Raw genomic sequence first — 25,094 nt, 5'->3', positions numbered from 1 at the left:
CTACTTTACCCTGCTCACCAATCCCCATCCCAAGTGAGTGACACACTCTTTCTTTCTCTCTTTTGGTCTCTCACTCGCCCTCTTCACACTACCAACTATTCCAGGCATCTCTGCAACATCAGTACGGGGACAACTGGGAATCCATGAATGCTGCCTATGTTTAAACCAACACAAAACATACAAACAAAACATGTCCTGTCTCAACCAAATGTAAGAGAACCAACCTCAGGCACACTGATGTTACATCTTTCACCTCCCAACCCAGTCCTTAATCCTCCCTGGCAGACAGTAGGCCTACGTGACCAGGGCTGCATTTATTGAACTTGCATTTATAAACACTACATGTATCAGTGTTAAAAGGTTTCATGCACAAAGGTAATTTATTATTGATTTATTTATTTGATGTCATATTATTCAGTTGTTTATTTACTCATTTAACAGTCACAAACAAAACCAACAAAACAAGGAAACAAACAGAGACATTTTCCATTCCATTGACACTTAGACGTTTTCTGTAAATTAAAATATACACACATATAGATATACATTTAAAAAACAATAATTTATGTCTTTCTTCTCACAACAATGCAGACACAAGCTAATTGAAGGGAAGAAACATTAGGCCTGAATTCATAAGCTGTCCCACTTGATACAATTGTCTTAGACAGATGTGTGTCTAAGGGTTCTTTCATACCTATTTTGTTCCAAATCAAAAAACAAACCACTCTGGAGTTCTATTGGAAACGAGCCGAGACCACCTCCTCCAGGCGCTCTCAGTCTGTTTGTTTTTTTCCGAAACAGAGAGCGATTGCTGCTTTCACAAAAACCCAATCGAACCGATCTTTGGGGGAAATGCTAAATGTTCTGATTTAATGAGCCAGGTATGAAAGCGCCCTAACAATGCCTGCCACTCCACTGCCTCTGCAGTTCAGTAAGGCTTACGTTGAGAGACACACACACATACAGTATGATGCCCTGCCATTTCCATGTGGAAGAGTCTATAGAGATGTCTTGTGTGAACTGGTAAAAGTACATTTAGTGACAATGCTGAGAATGTAGTGCATATAATGTTGTTCAGTGCAAAGCAGTCTTACAGTAAAGGATTCACTTTCCTAAAGATCTTGTGTTGTTAACTTTGGTTGAGTCAAGAATCCGCATGTCAACCATAATAGTCTTACTGACACACAAGGTGATAAATAATGACAGACAAATAACTCCCTTTCCGAAATAAATGTTTCACTCTCAACCATTTGAACAGCTCTTTGTATATCCTTGTGAGTTTGACTGTGAGTTGATAGATAATATAAGCTGTGCCAAATGCCTGTATTAATTTCAGGTGCTTTGCCAGACAAATGAAAGAAAATGCCTCTGAAATGATGCTGTTCATGTGAACCAAGCCTATGAAATGGAATGATTTTATGTCAACTGTGGAATATATATACTTATATACAGTTATTTCCTGAAGACTGTCTCGAAAGCTTCTGACATAGGAAGAGCTTATGAACATCAGGTCTAAACAAAAGAGATTGTGTTATTCTTTTTCCCTAAGACAACAATCAGACTCATGTATTTACAGAGTGACACACATCAAAGATCATTCAGACAGACTGTTTGGAAACTGGACGACACTGAAGAAGAAGAAGAAGAAGAAGAAGAAGAAAGAAGACACATAAACATATCACCTGATAAGGAACACACATGCAACTCACGCCACACAGCCACGGACAGCGATGTGCGCCGAGGACGCACTCGATCCCGCCACGGTCTGTCACAACTGAGACAGTAGACTTCAGTGGCATTGCGACCACAGCCAAAAACAAACAAACAAACAAACACTGCACCCACTCATTTGTGTCACCCTATATCACAGAGTGAAACATAAATATGAAACATATACCGGTAATGCAATGTTTGGGGGGGGGGGGGGGGGGGTCTTTCAAATTTGGGATCTGAGAGGAGGTTCTGAAGAACATGAAAGACCCATTTCCACCTGAGGGCAAACAGGTGTACATGGAGCACTGGTTAAAGCTTAAAGGTACTGTGCATGTGAAATACGCATGACTCCTCTTCAGTGGTGAGTGGATTCACACTTTCATCCACTAGTGGACATACTGGCACACCAACACAGTATTGCAGGTTTCAGGGGGACCAGTAGCGTGGTTGTGTCATACAGTGCAACCAGATGGGATAACACACAACAAACATCTCCTAGCAGTAGATGAGGAGAAAGCGCATCAGGAACTAAAAGCAGGACGAGGATGAGAAAGCAACAAGGGAAGATGTGGTGATCTTAGCATGAGGAGGGTAAGGAATATGGTCAGTGTAGTAGCTGCAGGACTGGAGATAACAAACAAGCACTTGCAGTCTGAGTGCTTCTCTTTCTCTCTGATACACCACAATGGCACTAGAGAAATTCTGGAGTACACGGTGGATGGGTTACTAATTATGACAAGCTGAGGCATTCAAATGCATACTCACTTGTGCGTCCATCAGACAAAACAAAATGAACACTTCCTCTCCGATGGTGTCATCTTGTATAAACAACTGAGAAACATTAAATTATAACTTTTCCATATCTGTTCTGTGGGGCCAGATGCAGGAGAATGACAGGGGTTGGTGGGGAGAGAGTGGGTGGGGTGGGGGGTGTTTGTCAATGGTCAGTTGGTCCCAGAAGGTAGGAAAAAAGAGGGGGTGAAAGGCAGAGGTCATTCAGCAGTGAGAGTTGTTTATTAGAGCGGTGATTAGCGAAGCTCTGGTGCAGCCTGACTGGTGTTAGTAAAACAATCAGGGTCAGGGATGGGGTTAGGGCTTTGGGGCTGGCCTTGGACGGGTGATTGTAAAGCATGGTGGATTCTTGCTTAGAAAAAAACACACAAAGTAAAACCCTCAGTGGCATGGCCGTGTGCGTCTCTGCTAGGCCGCGGCCTCTCCCCCACTGCCCCCGTCCCCAGTCCCAGAGCGGCGTCCCCTACAGCAGGATCTTCTCCCTGGTCTCCGGGAGCTTTAGGGCGACCAAGCCACCGCACACCAGCGCCACACAGGACAGCAGGATGGGGACGATCTTAGTGACGCCCACGAACGAGGCGAAGATGGAGCTTCCCAGGATGGCGGCAAGCTTGCAGAGAGCGTTGAGGACGCCGAACGCTGTGGCTCTGAAACCAGAAGGACAGAGATGGAGGTGAAGCTGGAATCAGTATGAATTTGGCAAGCATGGGGAAACCCCACATCGGTTACACTTTACGGTAAGGGTACATGAATTATCATGAATTTATGCATGAATTAATTCATGATTTATGAATTACTTCATTCCTTTATGAATCTTATGAAGATATAGCCTGACGAGCCAGACCCACATTAAAATGTAGGGTCTGGGCACTCACCGTTCGCAGTGCTCAGTCCGAGGGGCGGGATAATCGGTTGTCTTTCAAATTCCCTCTGCACGCAATAGGACATCGCTGAGTCCCATGCGTTTTCCCACCAGCGGAGCTAGTTGGCTAGTTCAAACTTTTGCCATCTTAAAACAAGCTTAACTCGTGTCACACTGTTGGCCAACAGCAACATCTATCTTCTTTGTTTTCAAGTAGCAGGAAATTCAAGCCATCATTTTGATTTATGATTTCTTAAGCATGATTATCATGATTACATGAATTTAAGGTTAATTGCACATGAGCTCATCATGTCTGTGGCCCCTCAACTAAAGTGTTGAATAATGACATGTGTTTAGAGAACTGCAAAGTTGTGTTGAAATCAGAATTTGAGCAGTGATGACCACATTTTTAGCAGAAAAAGAAATAATCATGAGGAACATTAAGGAATGAAGTAATACATAAATCATTAATTAATTAATGCATGAATTCATGAATTATCATTTACCCTTACCGTAAAGTGTTACCCACACACACACACACACACACACACAGGCTTATGCTAACTCCACAGTGGCTGGTAGCTAGTTGACCAAATTCACCCACCAGTACACTTTTTTTCGCGATTGGGGGGCCCCAACAGCCGCTTAGTTCTATTATGCCTCAGGCCAGCTCTGGGCTTACTCTTAGTGCTCCAAATGCTGTAGCTTTAGCTAACTCAAGCTGAGTTCTTCTCATTCATTCAGTTTTGTTCTACTTTATTTTTTTCTTTTGTGGTGGTTGATCTACAGTAAGTTCTAAAACACAGTCCAAATGCCATACCCCAAGGACGAGGTAATTATGGGCCTCTGCTCCTCAGAAGGCCTAACTAATTGTGAGCCAAGATTGAAGGACATCACTGAATGTGATCACTGAAGCTTCACCTGTCAGTCAGTGCTTTCCCTTCCATGTGACCTGACCTATCTTCAGTGTAACCTTAGCTGCAGCGGTACCTTTTGGAGGCGGGGTAGAGCTCCACTGTGATGACCTCGATGCCGTTCCAGGCGGCCACACTGACCCCACAGAAGAGGCACTGAAAAGCGATGATGGCCGCCTGACTGAAACTCAGGAAGAGGAAGAAGGTGCAGCCTGCGGCGATAAGCATTGAGCCACCTGTGGGGTGACAGGAGGCAGGGTGAGAAAGACAGCGGGAGAGAGGGAAAGAAGTGGAGGGAAGGGAATGTGAGGATTGGTGAGAGGGAAAGGGGTAGACGGCATTTTAAAGGTATACTATGCAGTTTCAGGTATTTTTGCCGACTCTAGAGCACCCCCTAGGGTCGTTATATATTTATATTTTACTTTGCCGACTTGTTCCTGTATTCAATGGAAATGCTTTTGTTGTGGAGGCAAAAGACTAACAACAGGCAAAAACGATCTCCAAAGAGCTATATCTAATGACAAGGTAATGTTTCACGATTCTCGCGAGATGTCTTCGGTTCGACAATTCTTGAAGTTGCATTGCTGGTTCTCTCAGTGCTACGGCTATGCTCTATGGCTATGCTAGGTGAGCGATTCCCCTATTACAAGTTTGTTTACCATCAAATTGGCTTTGTAGAGGTCATATTAAGGTACAAATCTTGCATAGTATATCTTTAATTCAACAGTTTTGAGCATTCAGAAGTCATAATAAAGATGGAATGAACAACGCCAATCATGGCATAGAAATACTATGTCACAGACATTTAGCTCAACCCACCAATCAGCTTGATCCTTCCAATCTTATCCATGAACAGGGCAGATATGATGTTGCCTGGCAATACTGCCAGACTCCCAAGGAAGCTGACCAGGTAGATGAGGACATCATTTTCATCCTCACTGTCCAGGTGACAGCCCCTCTTGTTGTGTTCAAAGGTCGAGTTTTCCATTCTGCAGTCAATGAACTTCTCCTCCCACAAGTCTACAAGATACAGTAATATATTTGATTGTCATAAGATGTGCTGTTATGTTCTCTTTGAATGAATTACATTTCATGTAATAACTTAGTTTGTTCTCCAGGTGTTACTCTCTCAGCACTTACACGAACACTGAGTTAAAAGCTCCTCAAGGATCTCTCTACATTCTTTAACAATCTGGAATCTGAGGCCAGACAGGCTGTTTTGAGGTATAGTCTGACATGACACTTTTATATTTCTTCCCTATCCAAAAACAATGATTGCAAAGTGTTAAATATGTTATTATTTAACACAAAACGGAACAAATTGATATGTGGGCAGTAAGAATATCAGGTAACACTTTACTTGACAGTATTATGTCATATGTCATGAACGCATGACACTGTCATGACACATGAACCCTAACCCTAACTCTAATCCTAACCTCTAACTTGTCATGACAAAATCCAAATGACACTTAATAACAGAAGTCTTTTGTCATAAATGTTTATGACTTCTTTATAAGTGTATGACATGTTCATGACAGTGTCATGCCACTCTTATGTAGATACTGTCAAGTAAAGTGTAACCAAATATCATTATTATCATTCAGTTCAAACTGTGTATGTTTGGAGTCATCTGCCTACTTGAGTGAATCTGTTCTATTCTGTTCTATTCAGTGAATCCTGATGGTGGCAGAATTGCACCTGACATGTCCTGGTATAAACAACTCCAGCTCAACTACTGGTACGTATTCTGTGCTATTCAAGATGCAGGGCACTGCTTGCACATGTTAAGAATGTGTCATCAATGTCAGTTTTACCGTGTGTATCTATCTCTGTAGTCTCTGCCTGCACACAACCAAACATCACATAGCCTCTACAGTGAGGTGAGATGTCTCTTCCCCTTTAGTCTTTGGAAGTGGTAAGGTTAACCGTTTGGGCATTAAAGCCCCCCTAAAGATTTGTTTTTTTACCTTCAAAAATAATTTTGATGGCACATAAACTCTTAATAGGGCAAAATGGAAATGGAAAACAGCTGCTACTTACAGGAATACAGACTGCTGTCAGTGCATTCCCTCTATATTGTATCGGAGTTATGTTTATAGTTTGTTGCAGACGCACATTTAGTTAATTTATTATTGCACTTTTCAACTGTACGGGGAGAGAGCACAGCTTCTTTAGTGATGCTTTAAGCTTAAACAACCAACCTGTTTTCTTTCATGTGTCATCAGTGCCTTGAAAAAGTCATTAAGCGGTGCTGTCTCTTTGCCATTGCTATTTCTTGTGTAGTGGTTGTTCCTGACACTTCGATTTTGTCAGTGTATCACTCAGAAAGCATGAATGAGCCATTGCTTTTTCAATTAATTTGCTTCCTCCTTGGCTATATCTGTAACAATGACCAAAGACCACTGACAATCGGTAACACTAAGCCACACACACCTGTGTTATAGAATAATGTGTTTCTGATGGTGCAGTTTTCAAATATGGTGTCTGTTGATCGGATATCTTCAAAAGTGCAGTCTTCAAACAGTGAATCTTCAAACTTCACAGACTTCATTTCAATGCGAATGAACCTGAGAGGGAAACAGTAGGAAGAGGAAGGTGAGAAACACTGTCTCAGAGCCACTGCCCTAAGAGCTTCTCACACATGTCCATGTCTAACGTACTTGTCTCGTATGTACTCCCCCTCCTTGTGGACCTGGTTCTCTAGTGAGAAGTTGAAGTGGAAGTTCTCCACCTTCTCCCGGTGGAACACCTTCAGCTTGGACTCGTACTCCTCGTTCTGCAGGTGCTTGATCATGTCGGGGAACCACACCGATAGCCCATAATAACTGAAACAAAACAGATTTACACTTAATAACAGATAACAGATGCTTTTATCCAAAGCATCATTAAGCTGACATTTTCTTTATCCAAATACAGAACACATATGACACCGCTCAACATCTACATGCCATACTGTGTAGACTTATCCCCGGGATATTAAATAGGTTATGTTTTAAAACAGACATTTCATTGCTGATCAAAGACCTTAAAGGGCAAAGTCTTTAGAAATATATCGCAGATTCACTCTCCACAAGCTTGTGAGAGTGAGTGATGTATCTGAATAGTTAGTAAATCCTTTCCCATCCATGTAAGCTAATTGAGTGCTTATATGCGGATTCTGTGCTGCTAAGAAGATAAGAGTTGTAGACTTCTGCTGGGAGAGACCCCGGTCCATTGTAGGTTAACCCCCAGCCAAAGCTGAATCGTTGGAAAAGGTTGTTTACCTGAAGGCCATGGTGAACCAGATGATGGCCATCAGTAGAGTACTGAGTCGGAGCTCCCGACCCAGTAGTGATATAACATTCTTCAGCACCTGGAGGGGCGAGGGAAGGGTTATTCCAGAGGAAGTGGTCATTTTTAATCATTATCACAGGACAAGGCATACTGTACAGTATGTTTATTTTTTGGTCATGCTTTATTATTGCCACTTGAGGAATTCTGCAGGCCTCACCAGCTTCGTCAGTGTTAAAGTGCGTACGATCCATCTCTGGAAGGCTGTTCCCGTTGCACTCTGGATCTCGATGAACTCATCTTCCTGGGTCTTTGGGGTCTTAATATGGGACACCTGTGTTGAGTCAAAACGGTAAGTCACTCAGGAGCGTTCAGGGGGGCAGCTGGCAATCAGCAGTAGCAGTTTTTGGGAATGTTGTGTTGGCATTTTCTTCTGTTTGTTTTTTTAATGGCACTTACGGTGAATACTCTCTCGGGTTCACCCTTGGCTCTCCAGTTGGTGTCGTGGACCTGTTTCAGGATCATCCACGCCTCGTCATGTTTGCCACTCTGCACAATCAGACGGACAAACAGTATAGCGGATCACAATCACTGCCACTGCAACAAGCTGTTATAGTTTGCAACTTGCAAACACCCGAATTGATTCTCTCTTCCTCTCATTCATCCATTCACTCACTCATGCACTCATTCATGCACCATGAATGCATTTTTTCATTCCTTCATCCAATCAATCACTCATTGTTCCAATCATGCAATCATCCAACCATCTAACGAACGCTAGTAGTCTGACCTCCAGCAGGAAGCGTGGGCTCTCAGGCATGAAGGTGAGGCCGATGAGGGAGGCGATGGCGGGCAGGGCACACACCAGCACAAACACCCTCCAGCTGTGGAACTGGAACTCTGTGCCCATGCTGAAGCCCCAGCCTTGGGGGAGCAGAAGGATAGGCAGGGTTAATGTAGTCTTACAGTGGCTCAGGGTTACTAGATGTCTATAGCTACTCTGGTCTTGTGTATTGGTCACTCTGGTCTTGTGATTCTGATTCTGATTGTGGCTTGGGTCTATATTATATGTCACTTCAATATATATACTTATAACATACTAATATACTTCAACATGACATTATAAATTACGATCTTTTGTGTACTGTTGCTGAATTATTATTATTACAAACAAGCATCGTTGTAAAAATGCCTTGCCTTGGGAGGTTGGAACAGGAGCCTATGAGATTGTAAGAGCTGATAAAGGTGTGGGTGGTAGTTAGGCTTTGTTACCGTAGTGTGGGATGATGCCCCAGGCGGTAAAGGAGGCGTAGATGCCTCCCACCATCCAGAACATGCAGAGCCAGCTCAGGTGCTCCCCACGCTTGTCCATCTGCAGGAACTCCGAGAAGTACGAGTACACGATCGGCACCGAGCCCCCGATCCTGAGGAACACACACACACACACCACACAGATAGACAGACAGACAGATTCATACACACACACATACACACACCACACAGATAGACAGACAGACAGATTCATACACACACACCACACACACAGACAGACAGACACACACACACACACAAACACAAACACAAACACAAACACAAACACACAGACAGACACACACACACACACACCCAGACACACACATCTTTATGTGGTTAACTGTGCTCCAGGGTTCTATTACTGCAATACTAACTCCTTGTGTGAGGCTGTTCAGTAAAATACTGGAGTAGTTTCACACATTGGTCCAGTGAGCCACTGTTGTATTGGTCCTCTGGGATTAATTGAGAAGGAACACAAAGCTTGAGACACTGAGTTAGATAAATAGATGGCACAGCAATTGGTCAAATTGATAGTTGGAGACAGTAAATCGCCAAATAGAACATTGGCAGTGAACAGAGAACAGTGTCCAAAACGGTGAAATGGCTGCCTTCTAAGGTAGCGTTTGGTGGCAGCGAGGCATCAAGGCATGTCCAAATTAAATATTTCTATAAAATGCTGCCTTTTAAGACACCTTCCGTTTTGGACAGGCCCATTGTTTATAAGTTGCCTGTATCTGACTGTATCTGATTTGTTTTGTACAGTCACAGAGCTTAAAACACACACACACACACAAACACACACACATATATGCACACACACAATAAATATGTACCCAAAGCCGGAGACGAGTCGGAAGAAGAGGAAGAATCCGTATCCTTGAGCGAAGGATGACAGGAAGGCGAAGATGCAGTTGATGGCAAGGGCAACAATAAGACACCTCCTCCGTCCCACCTTATCAGCCAGACCGCCCCATACGAATGCACCGAACATCATACCCAGAAACACTATCAAACCTGCAACAGACACACACACACACACACACGCACACACACACACACACACACACACACACAATACATCAATACAATACACGTTAGTCCCAAAAATACTTGTAAGTCCACAAGCTTTCTCCCCACAGGTACACAAATTCAGCACATGTTTGAAGGGGAAGGGGCTGTGTTGCAATAGGGAGCGATTGTTTTGGAACACATCTGGGTTATCACAGATGAGATTGTCTGAGATCAGTATTGTTTGAGGAGGCAGACATCGTTTTTACAACATAGGTTGTCTATGTAGTTGTTATACTAAATTGCAGAGCTATGCCCATGGGCAGTGGTACTATGGTTATGTTGTAACAGGTAGGATTTTTATTACGAAAGGTGGTGATTGATATATAATCTGTAGGTTCTAAGGTTGTTCAATTTTACGTGGCAGTCAGAATGCAACTGGCAGGAGCAGTATTTGCTGGAATCCACATGGGGGCGTAGTCACCCTTATTTCCGTCATTGAGATTATGTTGTAACAGGTAGGATTTTTATTACGAAAGGTGGTGATTGATATATAATCTGTAGGTTCTAAGGTTGTTCAATTTTACGTGGCAGTCAGAATGCAACTGGCAGGAGCAGTATTTGCTGGAATCCACATGGGGGCGTAGTCACCCTTATTTCCGTCATTGAGATTATGTAACATACTGCAAGATGCGCCTCTCAGATTTGCTGACTTTGAACATTTGTCAAGGCTGTAAAAGTTTCATTATCTTAATGAGATTCAGATGAATGAAAATGAGATTTATGTCAGTGCACAAGATAAATGACTTAACCTTTATGAGCTCCTTTTATCTGTTTTGGTGTCGTTCGTGGAAGGAGAAAGAAACCAAGAAGCTGTCTGGACCACCATTGGCATGACATAAAACCTTGATGGCACCCAAGTGAATAAGGATCAGGTATGGACTAAGATGGCCGTAAAAAGTGACAGCAGCCGTGCAGTTAAGCTTTTGGAATGTTGTCCCTATGCCCTTTAGTGAGCTCATTCAGTCATTCTCAGTATGCTATGTCAGTCAGGCCCTTTATTTATTTATACCACTACATTTATTTTTTGCTTTTTAATACATAGCAATGCATGTGTGTAAAAACCTGGGTTGTACATTATGAATAGCACAAACACCAAGTCTGTGCGTTACATTGAGTTGGAAGTATGCAGCATTTCTAAATGTTGGCTAAATATATTTTACCTTGAACTGCAAAGCAGTCCTAGCACAGATGTGTTTAAGGAGTCCAGCTAAAGAATGGACACCATGTGTGTGCATTATACTGAGTTGGAAGTATACAGCATACACAGCATATACAGCATACAAGTGTTGACTAAATTGGCAAAATATATTCTACTTTGAAGTATACAGCATTTCTAAATGTTGACTAAATTGGCAAAATATATTCTACCTTGAACTGCAAAGCAGTCATTGCACAGATATGTTTAAAGAGTCCAGCTATACTTTGTGACTGGATATATATTTTGGCTTTAAAGGAACACACCAATAAGCAATAGCTATTGTGAGGTGACATGGCTGTAGGTTGGTGTTACACGTTTATTGGAGTCATGGGTTATTCTCAACCAGTGTTTGTATCATCCCATCTTCACTGAGAGGGGAGGGCTCTTATGACTCTGAGGCTAGGCCGCAAAGGGTGGTGGTGGGCGGCGTCTCTACAGATGGTACCGCCACTAGGCGATGTGGCATAGACCCAGTGAAACTGTGTGTGTGTGTGTGTGTGTGTGTGTGTGTGTGTGTGTGTGTGTGTGTGTGTGTGTGTGTGTGTGTGTGTGTGTGCGTGCGTGAATTATGTTAATCCACTGAGTGTACTGTGACTTGCACAGACAGGAAATGTGAAACCCGGCAGGTGGGATCCCTGCATTAAAGCGTGTCACTGCCACTGCTTGCATTTGTTCAGTGTTTATTTAAAGACACACCCTGAATTACAACCTCGTTGCCACGTTATGCCTCATGAAATCTGACCAATGGCCATCTGACCAAGATCTCTGATGACTTAAAAAATATATAATATACCATGCGCTGGTGCTGCAACCCAAGCATATTGCATGGTATATTTCAGATTCATTTTTACACTCCTATTATAAAAGAGAGAAGATGAAAGACACAATCTCTGTTATTTTAAGAATGCTGAAGGTTTTATCACTCCTTGAGCCAGACCACCTAATTTTGGTCCATCGGTAACATTCGAGGGCAATAAGTGATTTTTGGCAAGGTATACCACCCCAGAATTCTATTCTATTCTATTCTGTTCTATCCTATTCTATTCTATTTTGAACCTGACTTTCTCCAGTGTTTATCCAGGTTGCTATACTTCATAATTTCAGAAAATGTACAATACAAGAAAATATTGACTTACTGTAGATAATCTAACCAATAATCAGCTGGGGGGAGGGGGGGTTGTGAGGATATACTGTATGTTAGTTAAGATAAAAAGCTTCCACCAATGCAATGCAAAGACTACACCAAAAATCACTTCAAGACTTATTTTCGTCAGATCATACCGACCAACCCCTCTGGCTTAAATACTGTTTGACTGGCTTGTGTTTGGGTTTGGTCATCATGAAGTATAGACTTACATACAGCAAATCCTCTCCTGTCTTCTGACAGTATGGATGATGTATGATGCCACATGCAATTTCATGAGTCCTTGCCTCCCTGAATCAGATCAGTGGTTTTAAATTAGGTTTGCCAGGCAGCAGCATGCGGTAGAAATTATAACTGGCTATGATTGTTTCATTATTATTTTTTTCAAAACAAGCATTCAAAAACAAGCTATATTTATTCATACAGTATATTGCTTTTGCATTTGTAGAGGTCCAGGCTTGCAATGGTAATGGTGATGCAACTATGTTGGATCAATTTACGGTAGGAAACCTTAAGATGCCATCAGGCCTCTTGAGGTTCCATCATCAATCTGTCACCACTGCCACGGACGTTTTTGAGATAGAGACTTTAAGTCATGAGTAAATGTGTTTGGAGGGCTGCAAGGCACTCAACAAGAGCTACAGGAGAGCACTCCAAAGCACTCACCACGGAGCAGTAAATCTTTTTAACACTGCATTCTTCTACTAGGCTTACAGTATTTTATCATCCAGCATTTTGGTCAGTTTACATTAATGTAAAAAGTTGTTGAGACCTTGACGATTTACACTTGTCCATGCCATGGATGTCATAATGGAAAGAAAAATGTGTTTTCTTCCAAAAAGTCATTTTTCTTTCTGAGGGACTAATTTAAGTCAGTCTCCTACCATCCAGCATTCCAGCTAATTGCATCTATACAAAAAGTATATCTAGTGCATCTTTACAAAAATACAGCCAGACACCCTTGTGGTCAAATAATCTGATCCTACCTTGAGGTCTGTATGAGAGAACAATTCAATTAAGTACCTCTAGACTGACCCCTGTCCAGTTGGTATGATGATTGGTTTGAACATTGATATTGTAGAGTTGCTCATAATGTCAAATATCAAATAAGATTTTTTCTGTGATTTGGTATCCTTGCTATGTTTTGCTAACCCTGTGGGTAGTTGTCTTTATTTTGGACATTTAATATATAAATCTGTGCCAACAGTGATCATTTATCTTCGTGGAAGGAGTGTTAGTGTTATTCATTGGTTCAGTGTTATCAGTGCTGACTCGGGGGGGTGGGGGGGGGGGGTAGTGTATGGGTCTATATGTAGTGTATGAGTCTTGGAAAACACTTTTCCATTTGCACCGGGATTTTGCAAACATTCAGTGTCAGAGTCAATAAAATGAGCCCTGCATGAGTAAAATTGACAAGCAGATTAGTCAATGTATGGGAAACACTGGTCAGGGCTGAATTAGTAGGGGCCTGCACCTGGTTGAGTTATTTATTAGGTCTGTGTCGGGCTATGTATCTCGGCCGCGTTGGGGCTGTGTATCTGTTCTGCAAGGTCAAGCCAAGCAGCTCCTATCGATCCTGTGCGGCCACGTGCTGAGTCAGAGGTCTCTGGGGCTGGGAGCCACACCAAAATGGTGCGAAAAAAGTGCCGTCTCATCCTTCTCAATTATTCTGGCGCTCGCACAAACTCCACACAGCCAGCGACCGCAACCCCCAATGCTGCTGCTGAGCAGGGTGGAGTTCCGCCCTGAAGAGGAGGAGACTGTTGCGGTGGATTTGCCAGGTTTTCTAAAAACCTATATTGTATCAAGCAGTTATGTCATCAAGCATGGTTTCAGTCATATGTGAGGTGAGGATTTGCACATGCTTTGCCTTTTTCCTCTCTATTTGTCCTTCTCAGTGTGACTTGTTTACGTGCCTCAGGAGGAAACCTCCAGTGACATCTTTTCTGTGCCTCTCTTCAGTTACAGGTGCGGTGTAACTGTAACCGCCTGACAGCAGCCAGCCTACTGCATCTCAGCGAGGCTGCTGCAGTTTTGTCATAGTGGCGCACTCTCCTGCCAGCAGTCTCCAGTCTCTCCGTTCTCCGGTCTCGTCTCTCCACGTTCCCAAACCGACGTGCTCCCCGACCCCCTCCACCTGCTCCGTGGCGTGCTGCAGTGAGTGAGTGAGAGAGAGGGGAGTCTGTGCCGGGAGCCGTGGCGAGAGCAGACGTATAAAGCCATCTAGAGCAGCATTAGCTAATTTGAGCCTCCTGGCTCATATTGATTCACTGTCAGAGCCCTGCTGCTGGCCCCAGGACACAAACAGCACCAGGATATACGAAGGTGGGGGTTGTGAATGGGGTGGGGGGGGGTAGTGGCACAGGCGGTCACTGAGCTAAATTGCAAAAGCACATTTGGATCAAACTCCAATTCTATCGCTAATATCGCTCTCACGTGAAAAATGACTCTGCACATTAACTCACTCCGATCGTTGAGAGCAGTTTAATCCATGACTTCACCTGAGGCCCTGCCTGTGCCCTGAGTGGAGGAGATGAGTCATGGAAAGCCCATAAAGCGTCAGATGATTGCACTCTAGATCAGTGATTCTCAAGCCTGCTCCAAGGCCTTGCCTTCTTCCCCGACACTGTGTTCAGAACATCTATTCATCTACTGCATAGAGCAATATAGGGAATAAGCACCATGTATTGTAGTTGTCTAGATACAATAGTCACTCTGTAATGCACTATCGTAACACCCCCAATTATCACCAATATTCACTTTTGTTCAGAAATTCTAAAACAACGATGTTTTTTAACACTTCAAAATAACATTTGCTAAATGAACCTTACATTTTTCAGTAGCCATAGGTGTGTAGATTGGAACAAAATCTGGTTTGGTTCTTAACCGGAGCATTTACTGCCTGAAATATCCGATTTTGTTTACCACGCTCGGAGTTATAGTGCTGGCCTGATGGGTCGCCTATTTACGACGTTTCAATGGCACATTAACGGTTAGACCGAGAATTATCGTCATGAAATTAAAATTCCACTGGAGCTCCAAGCGGCTGTGTACACGCAGCCTTACAACACTGTTTACAGCTCTTCGAGTCACGGTAAAATGTCATTTTTGGTACATAGCTAATTTAGATACACCTATGGTGTGGGTGGTTGCGTTTCTTTAGGAGTCCGCCATTTTGGTTTGTATAGAAATGGATATTAAGTGACACATACACGCAAGACGGCGGAAATACGGGACCGGCGGTAATAGGGTGAGTTCCGATATGTAGTAAATGAGTGGAGTTACAGTAAAAATAATATAAACATCTTGATCTCCGTACAGACTTACCCAGCATGCCTTTCTCCGCGTTGGACAGGCACATGTCCTTCTCGGCGCTGGGAAGCACGAAGCCGACCACGAAGCACTCCACGCCGTCAGCCATGAGCGCCAGGCCCAGTACCACGAAGAGCGTCCACTGGAAGCGTCCGTGCGCGCAGTCCTCCATGATGTCCTCGTACTGCTCGGCCAGCTCCTCCTGCTCCGAGACGGCGTCGGCCGTCGCCCGGGCTTTGGCCCGAGCCGCCCGCCGCTGCGCTTTCACCTCATCGGGGTGCGGGATGCCCTGGTACTCGCCCTCGTACATCTGGTCCTCCTCGTCGTGACCCTCCGTCACATCGCTGGCCGCGTCCTCCTCCTGGGACGGGTAGTCACCCTGGTAACCGTAGCCATCCTGACCGCCTTCGCCGTACGTGCCGTAGCCCTCGCCGTCGCCCTGGTGATACACGTTGTTTTGGTAGGGGTCGGCCATGTTTGCCAGTGGCAACTCACTGGGATGCGATGCAGTAACACAGAGTGGCCGTTCTGGGCTAGATCTGCATAATCCTCTAAATCCCTCCTCCTCTTCTCTCTCTCTCCAGCTTGTTGCTCTTAGATCTGATACGCGCGGATGTTTATTAGGTGCTTTTGGCACTTTAGGCTCCAAATATTTCAGTAAGGCCCTGTGTTAAGACAATCCTCTCCACAGCCGTTTAGTTAAGATATTCTCCTACTCTGAGTTGCCTATCCTGCACGATAGTACTCAGTCTCTCTCTCTCGGTCTCTGTCTCTCTCCTATGCTTGATTGTAGACGGTCAGTGTCTTGTAGCCCCTGCAGTGGACTATCTCTTGTTCTCTGATGACTGGATGATCTGTGTGGTCTAGACTAGCTCCTCCTCTTCACCTTCTCAGAAGGCCACATGCTGAATCTGAAAAGAAAGGAGAGGATGCCTTAGTCAGGGGGTACTCATACACCACTGTCTTGGTGAACAACAGAGGGATGCATAGAAAAAATTTGATCTCTATTATAATCAATTTGAAAATGTTGGAGTATTTTTTTAAAGGTATAAAAAAAGCAATCTCGGCCAACCGATTACTATAAGATAATGTGGATTGTAATGATGATGGATCATGTTGATGTTATTATGACCAAGTGTTGCACTGAGAGATAACATTTCTGGTAAGCTCAGTGTCCACTTACTCAAATATTATCATTATTATGGCATGTAACTGTCATGTCAGTAGCACATGAAGTCACTGTATGCCGTCTTCAACACTGCAGCTAACTAGACACCGATGACTTTCTGTTGGCCAATGGACACACAGCAAAAATGGAGGTCTAGGGCTTTGTTGGTTTTTGCTCCTTTCTGTATATAGACTACTTCTGTACTGATCTAAGTGACTCCACTGAAGAGCTTCCATGTGCAGCAGTGAGTAACTCTGGCATGAGGACGCACCCTATAGAAAACACAATATCAGCAGGACCAGCTCTGAGTCATACACATGCACACACACACATGCACGTGCACATATACGCACACACACATGCACACAGACACACATAGACACACAAACATACAAACAACAGAGAGTGCTTCTTCATTTCAAACTGTTAAAGATAGTCTTCTTTTTTCCATCTCCTGCTGCTTGTTTTACTGAAGCCCCCCTCTTTTCTCTCTCTGTCTCCCTCCCTCCCTCTCTCTCTCTCTCTCTTTCTCTCATGTCATTGCTTCTTGTCTTACTCCTACCTGCTCTCTCAATGCAGTTCTTCGTACCCATATTCTCCCTCACTATTGATTGTTTTCCCGCACAAATTCTGTCTCTTTGCGAACGGTCTTTCATCTTCTCTTTCTCTCTCTCACACACACACACACACACACACACACACACACACACTTAGGTTGCGTTTAATCTAGTCTCTCCTACAGCAGCTTGTGACTCTCTTCCTTTGTTGATGGTCTTTATATCATCCTCATCCCCCTCACTACTGATTTTCTTTTAGAATCTCTCAGTATTAATTGCCTTTGTCTCTTGTGGTGATTGACGGCCTCTTCCTTCTCTCGGGGCAGTTGATGATATTTCACTAATGTGTGAATCATTTCGATTTTCTCCTGTCTGGTTGAGATTGAACTCCTATGAACTATTTAAATGAGATTAGCAGAGAACCATGGCAAATAGCCTCACTAATCTATCCCATAATAGCTTGTTTTACATCGTCATGGTTTCAGAGAAAACCTTCCCACACACATTCATACACACACACTCACGCATAATGCAGAAAATCAGATTTGTCTTGCTTGTCTTACAGTGCTTGCCTAATGACAGGATTTCAAGATGTGTGTGTTTGCATGTGTGCGTGTGTGTGTATATGTGTGTGTGTGTCTGTGTTGTTTGCGTGTGTATGTATGTGTGTGTTTGTGTGTGTGTGTGTGTGTGTGCGCGCGTGTGTATGTGTCTCTCTCTTTCTGTGTGTGTGTGTGTATGTGGCATATCCATTGTGTTGCTGTGTATTTGGGACTGGGAGGGAGGTTTCTTACATCACAGAGGTCAGTTTCCACCCTGGGACACTCTCCTAAATACTGTATGACACCAGGAGCTACATATCTTCGATCTGCCCCTGATGGACAATTCTGTTAATGGTGTGGGATGGTAGTTGATATTCCTAGAAAATAATCCTCCTCTCCATAGATAAACTCTCTTTCACACACACACACACACACACACACACACGTCTAGAAGTCCTGTCATCACACTTCACAGCAGGCAATTGTCATCCCCGACTGACAATTGGTCGACCCTAAATATCAGTCAACTTTATGAAGTAAAATGTAGAATATATGTGACACCATATGTGCATTTCTGTAAATGTCATAGTCAAGTTAAGAATGTAAAGTTACAAAAAATATTGTGGGAAATCCTGCCTGAACCTACCTGCAACCTGTAACTTCAAATCCAATTTTCTCAGTTTTTCAATTGGAAAAAGATGGCAGGAGGCTACAATTCAAAAATACTATATCTTGACAACAATTCGATATGACTTTGACCAGGATGTCAAAAAGCTTACTGTGTCCTCTGTCCGTTGATACCACAATCTCAATTTTGAATTTTGGGTCGCTGTGACTCATTTTGCCAGATCTGGTCACGCATTTTGTAGATTAGAAAAAAATATAGTCTACACCACACTACAGACTGTTCAGAATACACCTCACTCTGATGAATACTAAATAACTCTGGCTCTTTCTACTTCTCACTCTTTTTCCCTATTCCTCTGTCCTCCCTGTTGCTGAGACAGACAGACACCCAAAGGTCACGCTTAGTGCGTGGGCATCCCGTAGGACTCGTTGGCAGCGCTGCCAGCCTGTGGGTGGTACTGTAGCTCTAGCTACAGCACAGTGCCTGGTTGGCGAGTGAGTCGGTGGAAGGTATTTTACATTGTTTTAGTTACTGTAGTTTTAGCTCTCTGTAATCGAGCCAGTTGAGGATCTTTTGAAATGTGAAGATGCTGCAGGGGCCATGGTTTTCACCCCCTCCCCTGGGGGACCCTTACTCAGCACACCTGACTGAACCTGTCAGTGGATTTCCTCATTAGCTGAAGAACATGGTTGAGCTCATCAGGAGTACAGTAATTATAGATAGATAGACAGATAGATAGCTAGATAGACAGATAGATAGATAGATAGAGATAGATAGATAGATAGATAGATAGATAGATAGATAGATAGATAGATATAGATAGATAGATAGATAGATAGAGAGAAAGACATATCTACAGACAGACAGACAGATAGAGAGATATGTAGATAACAATAAGTAATATGTCTGTCAACATACTGCACAGACACAAACTCAGTAAAAATGTCCTTACGTCTTTCCTACACATAAAAACAAAGCAATCTTTTCAATTCACTGAAATACACAGGGGTGTTTACTGTGTGAAGAGCTTACTGTACACATTGGCTGCATGGCAAACCCACAGGTGGCCTCAGCATGCAGCGCAAGTGAGCAGCCTCAGAGAAGAGCACTGGAGTGAGAGCAGAGAGATGTGAAACTGGCATCGCAACTCGCTCTAGACCGCAGGAGAAAACAACTCATGTCGGCCCAGATCATACGTCTCATATAACCCAGATCATACATCTCATAACCCCTGGGTGAGGGGCTATCAAGTCCACTGGTCCCCAGCTGTCTGGTCTGATTCAGAAGGGTAGGAGAGAGGATGGGTGCCCACTGCAGTTCGTCACAGGTCTGTGTGAAATAGGAGGGGTGCCCACTCCCCTCCCCTGTTCCTCTGCAGTAATGTGCAGTTCGCTACAGGTCTGTGTGAGACTGAATGCTTGGAACATGCACAGGTATTGAAATTTAGGTAATCGAAAGATTATAACCAGTTTTATTTAAAATGCAGACATCTTATTTGAGTCAACAGATGATTAGGCCTACATGAATTCACAGATCGGAAGAATGCACTCAAAAAGAATACTGGAATATAAGCCTTAATAACCTTAAAACAGGTAAACGTATTCAACATCCACACAAACAGCACATTTGTCATTGATAAGAGCTTCTTAACATGTCAACTGGCAACTTTTGGTGCATGCCAAAAGCAGAGCTAAAAGATCTTGCCAGGCAGCTACAGTGCTACACTCTGGGGGCATGAACATGGCGGCTCATGAACATGAGTTGAATTCAGTCTGCAGTGAGAGGGTATTTTGAACCTGCTCTGTGTTGCAGCATGAAAGTCTAAGGAGATACCTTTAAACAAATCCACCACTCTGACAAAAGGTTAGGTGCTCAGCAGCCAATCAAATTACTCCTTTCCCTTGTGACTGTATACAAACACTGGAGACTTTTATGAGTGCACGCAGCGAACAAACAACTAGAGGACAGTGAGGAGAAACTGATGATGAAAAAGTGTATTGGAACAGAATCACAGACTAATCCTTTACTAAAAAATGTGAAGTGTGTGTCGTAGGAGCTGATTCTTGTGATGAGGAGAGTGCACAGTGTCTACAAACAGAGGTGAAGGAGGTGAAAGGAGCCTGAAATGCATATAAAGCTGTTTTGGGATCGGCTATGTGAATACATGCTACTACTAATATAAAAGCTCTTGGCCATGTTCTCTTAGTCAAAGACCCCTGGATTGTGTATGATTCAGATCTTTGAGGATGATGGTGTATCAATTTGAAGTGGATCTGTGTGAGCTGCTGCTGAGCTCAGAAGCCCTTTTCATCAATCCTCTCATCAGTCACAGAGCAGCAGTCCCCCCCCCCCACCCCCCCGCCCCCATGACACTCGCAGAGACCCCTGAGACAGAAAGGCAGATGCTGATTGGCTGACAGAAGATCTACACGTGTGTGTGTGTGTGTGTGTGTGCACATCTCCCTTGCTTGTTGACTTTACTGAGTGAGGCTTGACAGGAGGAGCAAGGATGAGAAGGCAGAGGAGAGAAAGATGAAAGAGAAAAGGAAGGAAGAATAGAATAAAGGAGGAGAGAGTAGGATGAAAAGAGAGAAGAGATGGGAAGGGAGGGGAGGGGAAGGATGCTTCCAGCCAGATGCCCTTTGTCATGTCTGCCCTTAGCTCTTCCTGAGCAGGGAGGAAAACATCAACATTGGTAACACGAAAGAGAAGAACAGAGAACGGCCAAGAAGGATCCAAAGGCTAATGATCCCAGGAATAACAAAGTGCTGCTCAACCATCACACTCATTACAGTAATCTACTGTGGTCAAACAAACGTGCTGCAGTATCATTGGCTTTCCACCATGTTTACCTTTCCTTTTCTTACTAACCCTGTCTCTATATCTTTAGCCCCTTCCAACAGTGCAACCTGTCATCTTGCCCCCACCCCTTCAGCCTCTAATCCCCCAACCCCCCCCCCCCCAACCTCCCAACCATCCCCTTCGTTGATCTGCTTCCTCTCTTTGCTTCACTGTAAGCAGTAAAAGAGGACACTGGCACTGCTATTAAATCAGAACAGCTAGCAGAGCTGCCTACATTCCTTTAATAATGCATTGCCTCCTGACAGGAGCCGATGTACAGCCACCCTGAACCAGAGAAACCCCCCACTACCCCCCCCCCCCCCCACACACACTCCTACCCCACAACCCAATTTCTCTGTAGCTCTTACCCTTGTGCACGTTTCTCTTCAGTAAAGAATGCGTGCCAGAGGCCATGGTTTAGTATAGTGCATAGATATTTAGCACAGGTTTAGTATAGTGCATAGATATTTAGCACAGGCGTAAGGGTGAGGTTCAATTGTTGTTACTGGCTGTTCCCTTTATTTCTTATTTTCTGCACGAAATCTCCTTTAAACATTACAGATGTATCTAGGCTATGTGCCGTCAGCCCCCTTGGTACCTCTCCTGGCAGACTGCAGTGCTACTGACTACAAGTATCTGGGTCAATAGTGAACAGAATGGTCTAGAGCTTGTCCCTCAACTACACCCTTGGTACAAAGTTTTAATCAAAGACAATATAATTTTGTTAGCACAAGAGTGATGCACAGACAAGGCACAACACAATATTGGATTATTAATTTTAGTAAATTGTTTGGGTTTGTCAGCTGATGTCCTATAGAGTTCATAAGTATATTGTTATATTGTTCAGTGTCAGTTTCAAAGGGGACAAAACACAGTTAAGCAAGATGGACTGTGCTATAATTTCAACTCAATTAATTAAGTTAAAATTACTCAAATGCTTTTCTTTGCCTATGACAGAAAATATTCAGTTCAAACAATGATCAATTTTAGTGTTAAAAATACAAAGAACGAAGATAGCTGGTATGCCTATGGGCTCTGTACACTAGCTTACTTGAAGTCGGCAAACCAGTTTCCTGTTCGTTGACATCACTGTTAATAAGCACCTGAACAGGAGTGCTTCAGTTGTATCAAAATGTGTGCTCACTGAAAATCCTTCTCTCCTTATTTTGTGCAGCCACTGCACGTAGGCTGGCAGTTTTAGGAAAAAGGTGGAAGCTAAACAGTGCTCATTAGAGGCAGCCACGGACATTAGGACACGTGTAGGCCTACATTGTATTTCTTACGTTTTGGTACAACTAAAGCACTCATATAAGGTACTTGTTCACAGCCATGTCAACGAACAGGAAACTGGTTTGCCGACTTCAAGTAAGCTTGTGCACAGAGCCCCTTATCCTGTTTGCCAAAGGGCTACATGACCTTATCTGATTTGCCCCGGCAACACAGGTATTGCACTCCCAAGGTATCCAGACACAAAGTCTAAGACATGTATCTGCTTATTTCATGGCTGTCACATAGCGGTCCATGAAAGAAATAGTATTCATGTATTTATCTACCTACATTTAATACAACATAATGTGTGAGGATGTTCTGAATCTGCTGTCACACAATCACTAGCCATAAGCATTTTTGGCTAATTTGTTTCTATAAGCTCTGCTAGTTTGACTTCGATAGCTTACTGCCAGGCATCATTACCACGTGCACATGATTAACAATCCCGATTGTCCCTTAAACTGAGCCCATCAAGGTAATGTGTTGTCTTATAGCCAAGGAGCCATTGTGTTTCTCGTCATGAAGCACAGAAAGCAAATCACAAGCTGCTGTCCATCAGGATGCTAACTAGCAGAGTTCACCCATCAGGATGCTAACCGCAGTTCACCGCAGGAAATGGAAGGAAAAAAAACATGTCTTGCATAGATATATCAATGTAGAGATGCTATGTCAAAAAGTGAGGATTATAGAACTTTAGCTAGTTGATGACCATGCTTTTAGCACTTTATCAGATTTAGGCTAGCCCGCACCTGTAGGAATGTGTAGGCTAATGAAAGAGTTAGTAGGCCTAGGAAGTTACAGTAGTAGGTTAGTGTAGGCCTAGAATGAAATGGCAGATCTATGAGATACACACCTATCTTGCACAAGGTTGTAAAATGATTCATGCACAGTAATTAGTTAATCTGTGGACTATGGACATGAATATCTCTTAGTAACACTAAGGAACCATATATAGAATGAGGTCCCAAATTCAAGGCAAAAATCTTACAGATGCAATACAAGTACTAGTTAGCTGACTCAACTTACCAGCCCTGGTGGCACACCCCACAACCAGCATTTTAAAAGAAAATGCTTCTCACAACAAGCTAAGGTAACATTCATGACTTTGGACATGGAATCCACTTGAGCAAAAAAATCTTATTTTTACACATATTTTTACCACATTTGCCATGTGCTGTAGGCTACCTTTTCACAGATTGTAATGAAGGATTCCCTCTTCCTTAAAATGCTGTCACATGATAACATTTGGTTTCCTAGAGGTTTCCCAGAAAATGGAGCTAGCTCATCTTACCCCTATGCTCAACTTACCCCGTTCTCCCCTAGCCTCCACGATCTCCAGGGAAATCTTCCTCTATTTAGGTTTTTGCATTGCACTGAGACAGTAGTTAGTTTGACCCTGGCCTCAGGCTGGTTTGTATTCAGTTTTGACATTGATTTGTGTCTGGATTTGAGTTATTTGTGTCTAGCGTCATATTGGTGTCTGGCTCTTCATTTACAGTGTTACTCTCAGGCCACTGAATTAATGACCTTTAGGTCCGACCATGCTTTTCAGACTTCAGGTACAGACGTCTTTATGTGTTTGTGTGTGTGTGTGTGTGCGTGTGTGTGAAAGAGAGAGAGATAGAGAGAGAGGTATCTGCACCTGAAACACCCAGTTCTCTCTGCCATTCCCTTGTGTGACACACTTCACATCACCACTACATACAAATACAACATAAGAAATGGATGAATTGCTGAATGAATGAATGACTAAATGAATGAAGGTGATGTGCCTAAAAGAATGACTAAGAATGACTAAATGAGGGTGTATTGTAATTCTCCTGTGAAGGAAAGAGGGAAATCAGTCAGAACTCTGCTGTTGTCATGACAGATGAGAGCTGCAATTTAATCCAGCTTAATACAGCAGAAATTTCATTCCGTTCTCCACCCCCAACATTCTAGATTACTCTCTCTCTCTCTCTTTGTCTCTTTCTCTTTCTCATGGACAGGAAATGAGTGAATGTGAAAAATAATAAATGCATTGATAACCTACTTTGTTATTTTACAGCATTTCATGAATTCTTATGAAATGTTATTGTGTGTGTATAAGAAGGAGATACAGAGAGAGGTGGGGTAGGGTGGGGGGGGGGGGCGTATTGCCCTGCATGAAAAGGAAATGAACATCTGTCTCTGGGAGACATCCCCACCCCCTCCCCAGTGCTTTGATTCAGAAGGGTTGGGTTTAGGGGTCGGGTATCTAAGAGGTTTTTGAAAGATGATATTTAGAGTGGTCATCCAACTGTAAATGTTACCCCACATACAGTATAACACACCTTCTACTCCCATCTCTCTCTCTCTCTCTCTAAATTAACAGGTTGATCTCTTTGTTAATCAGTTACTGTAAATATTCAACTGAAGAAAGAATTCTATGAAATATAATATAAAGTAAGCAATGTAAACTGTGCTGGAGTCAGTAATGTTTAGATATGTCATATAAGGTTTTGGGTCAGGAGTGGC

The 25,094-nt window shown here is 43.3% G+C and overlaps 1 protein-coding gene across 3 annotated transcripts; it reads right to left on the bottom strand.

Moving 5' to 3' along the window:
- Positions 1-2,968: 2,968 nt before the first annotated feature.
- Positions 2,969-16,182, bottom strand: sv2bb (synaptic vesicle glycoprotein 2Bb). Of its 3 annotated transcripts, XM_076301936.1 has the most exons (12): positions 15,609-16,182; positions 9,702-9,882; positions 8,827-8,978; positions 8,345-8,478; positions 8,014-8,103; positions 7,775-7,888; positions 7,548-7,636; positions 6,945-7,109; positions 6,718-6,851; positions 5,101-5,301; positions 4,358-4,517; positions 2,969-3,152 (listed from the first exon to the last, which is right to left on the bottom strand). In XM_076301936.1, exons 1-12 carry the CDS (start codon positions 16,066-16,068, stop codon positions 2,969-2,971), a joined length of 2,064 nt encoding a protein of 687 aa, XP_076158051.1. In that variant the 5' UTR covers positions 16,069-16,182. The 3 variants fall into 3 exon arrangements, with proteins under 3 accessions (XP_076158051.1, XP_076158034.1, XP_076158043.1); XM_076301919.1 differs by lacking the exon at positions 5,101-5,301 and having other exon boundaries at positions 15,609-16,099; XM_076301928.1 differs by lacking the exons at positions 8,827-8,978; positions 9,702-9,882 and having other exon boundaries at positions 15,609-16,099.
- Positions 16,183-25,094: the final 8,912 nt, after the last annotated feature.

Source organism: Alosa pseudoharengus, unplaced genomic scaffold (assembly GCF_046254945.1).
Source record: "Alosa pseudoharengus isolate Yale_2024_CS ecotype anadromous, Long Island Sound unplaced genomic scaffold, YU_APseudo_1.1 YU_APseudo_1.1_scf_10, whole genome shotgun sequence".
Taxonomy (NCBI): domain Eukaryota; kingdom Metazoa; phylum Chordata; class Actinopteri; order Clupeiformes; family Clupeidae; genus Alosa; species Alosa pseudoharengus.
This window is presented reverse-complemented; position numbering and strand designations above follow the sequence as displayed.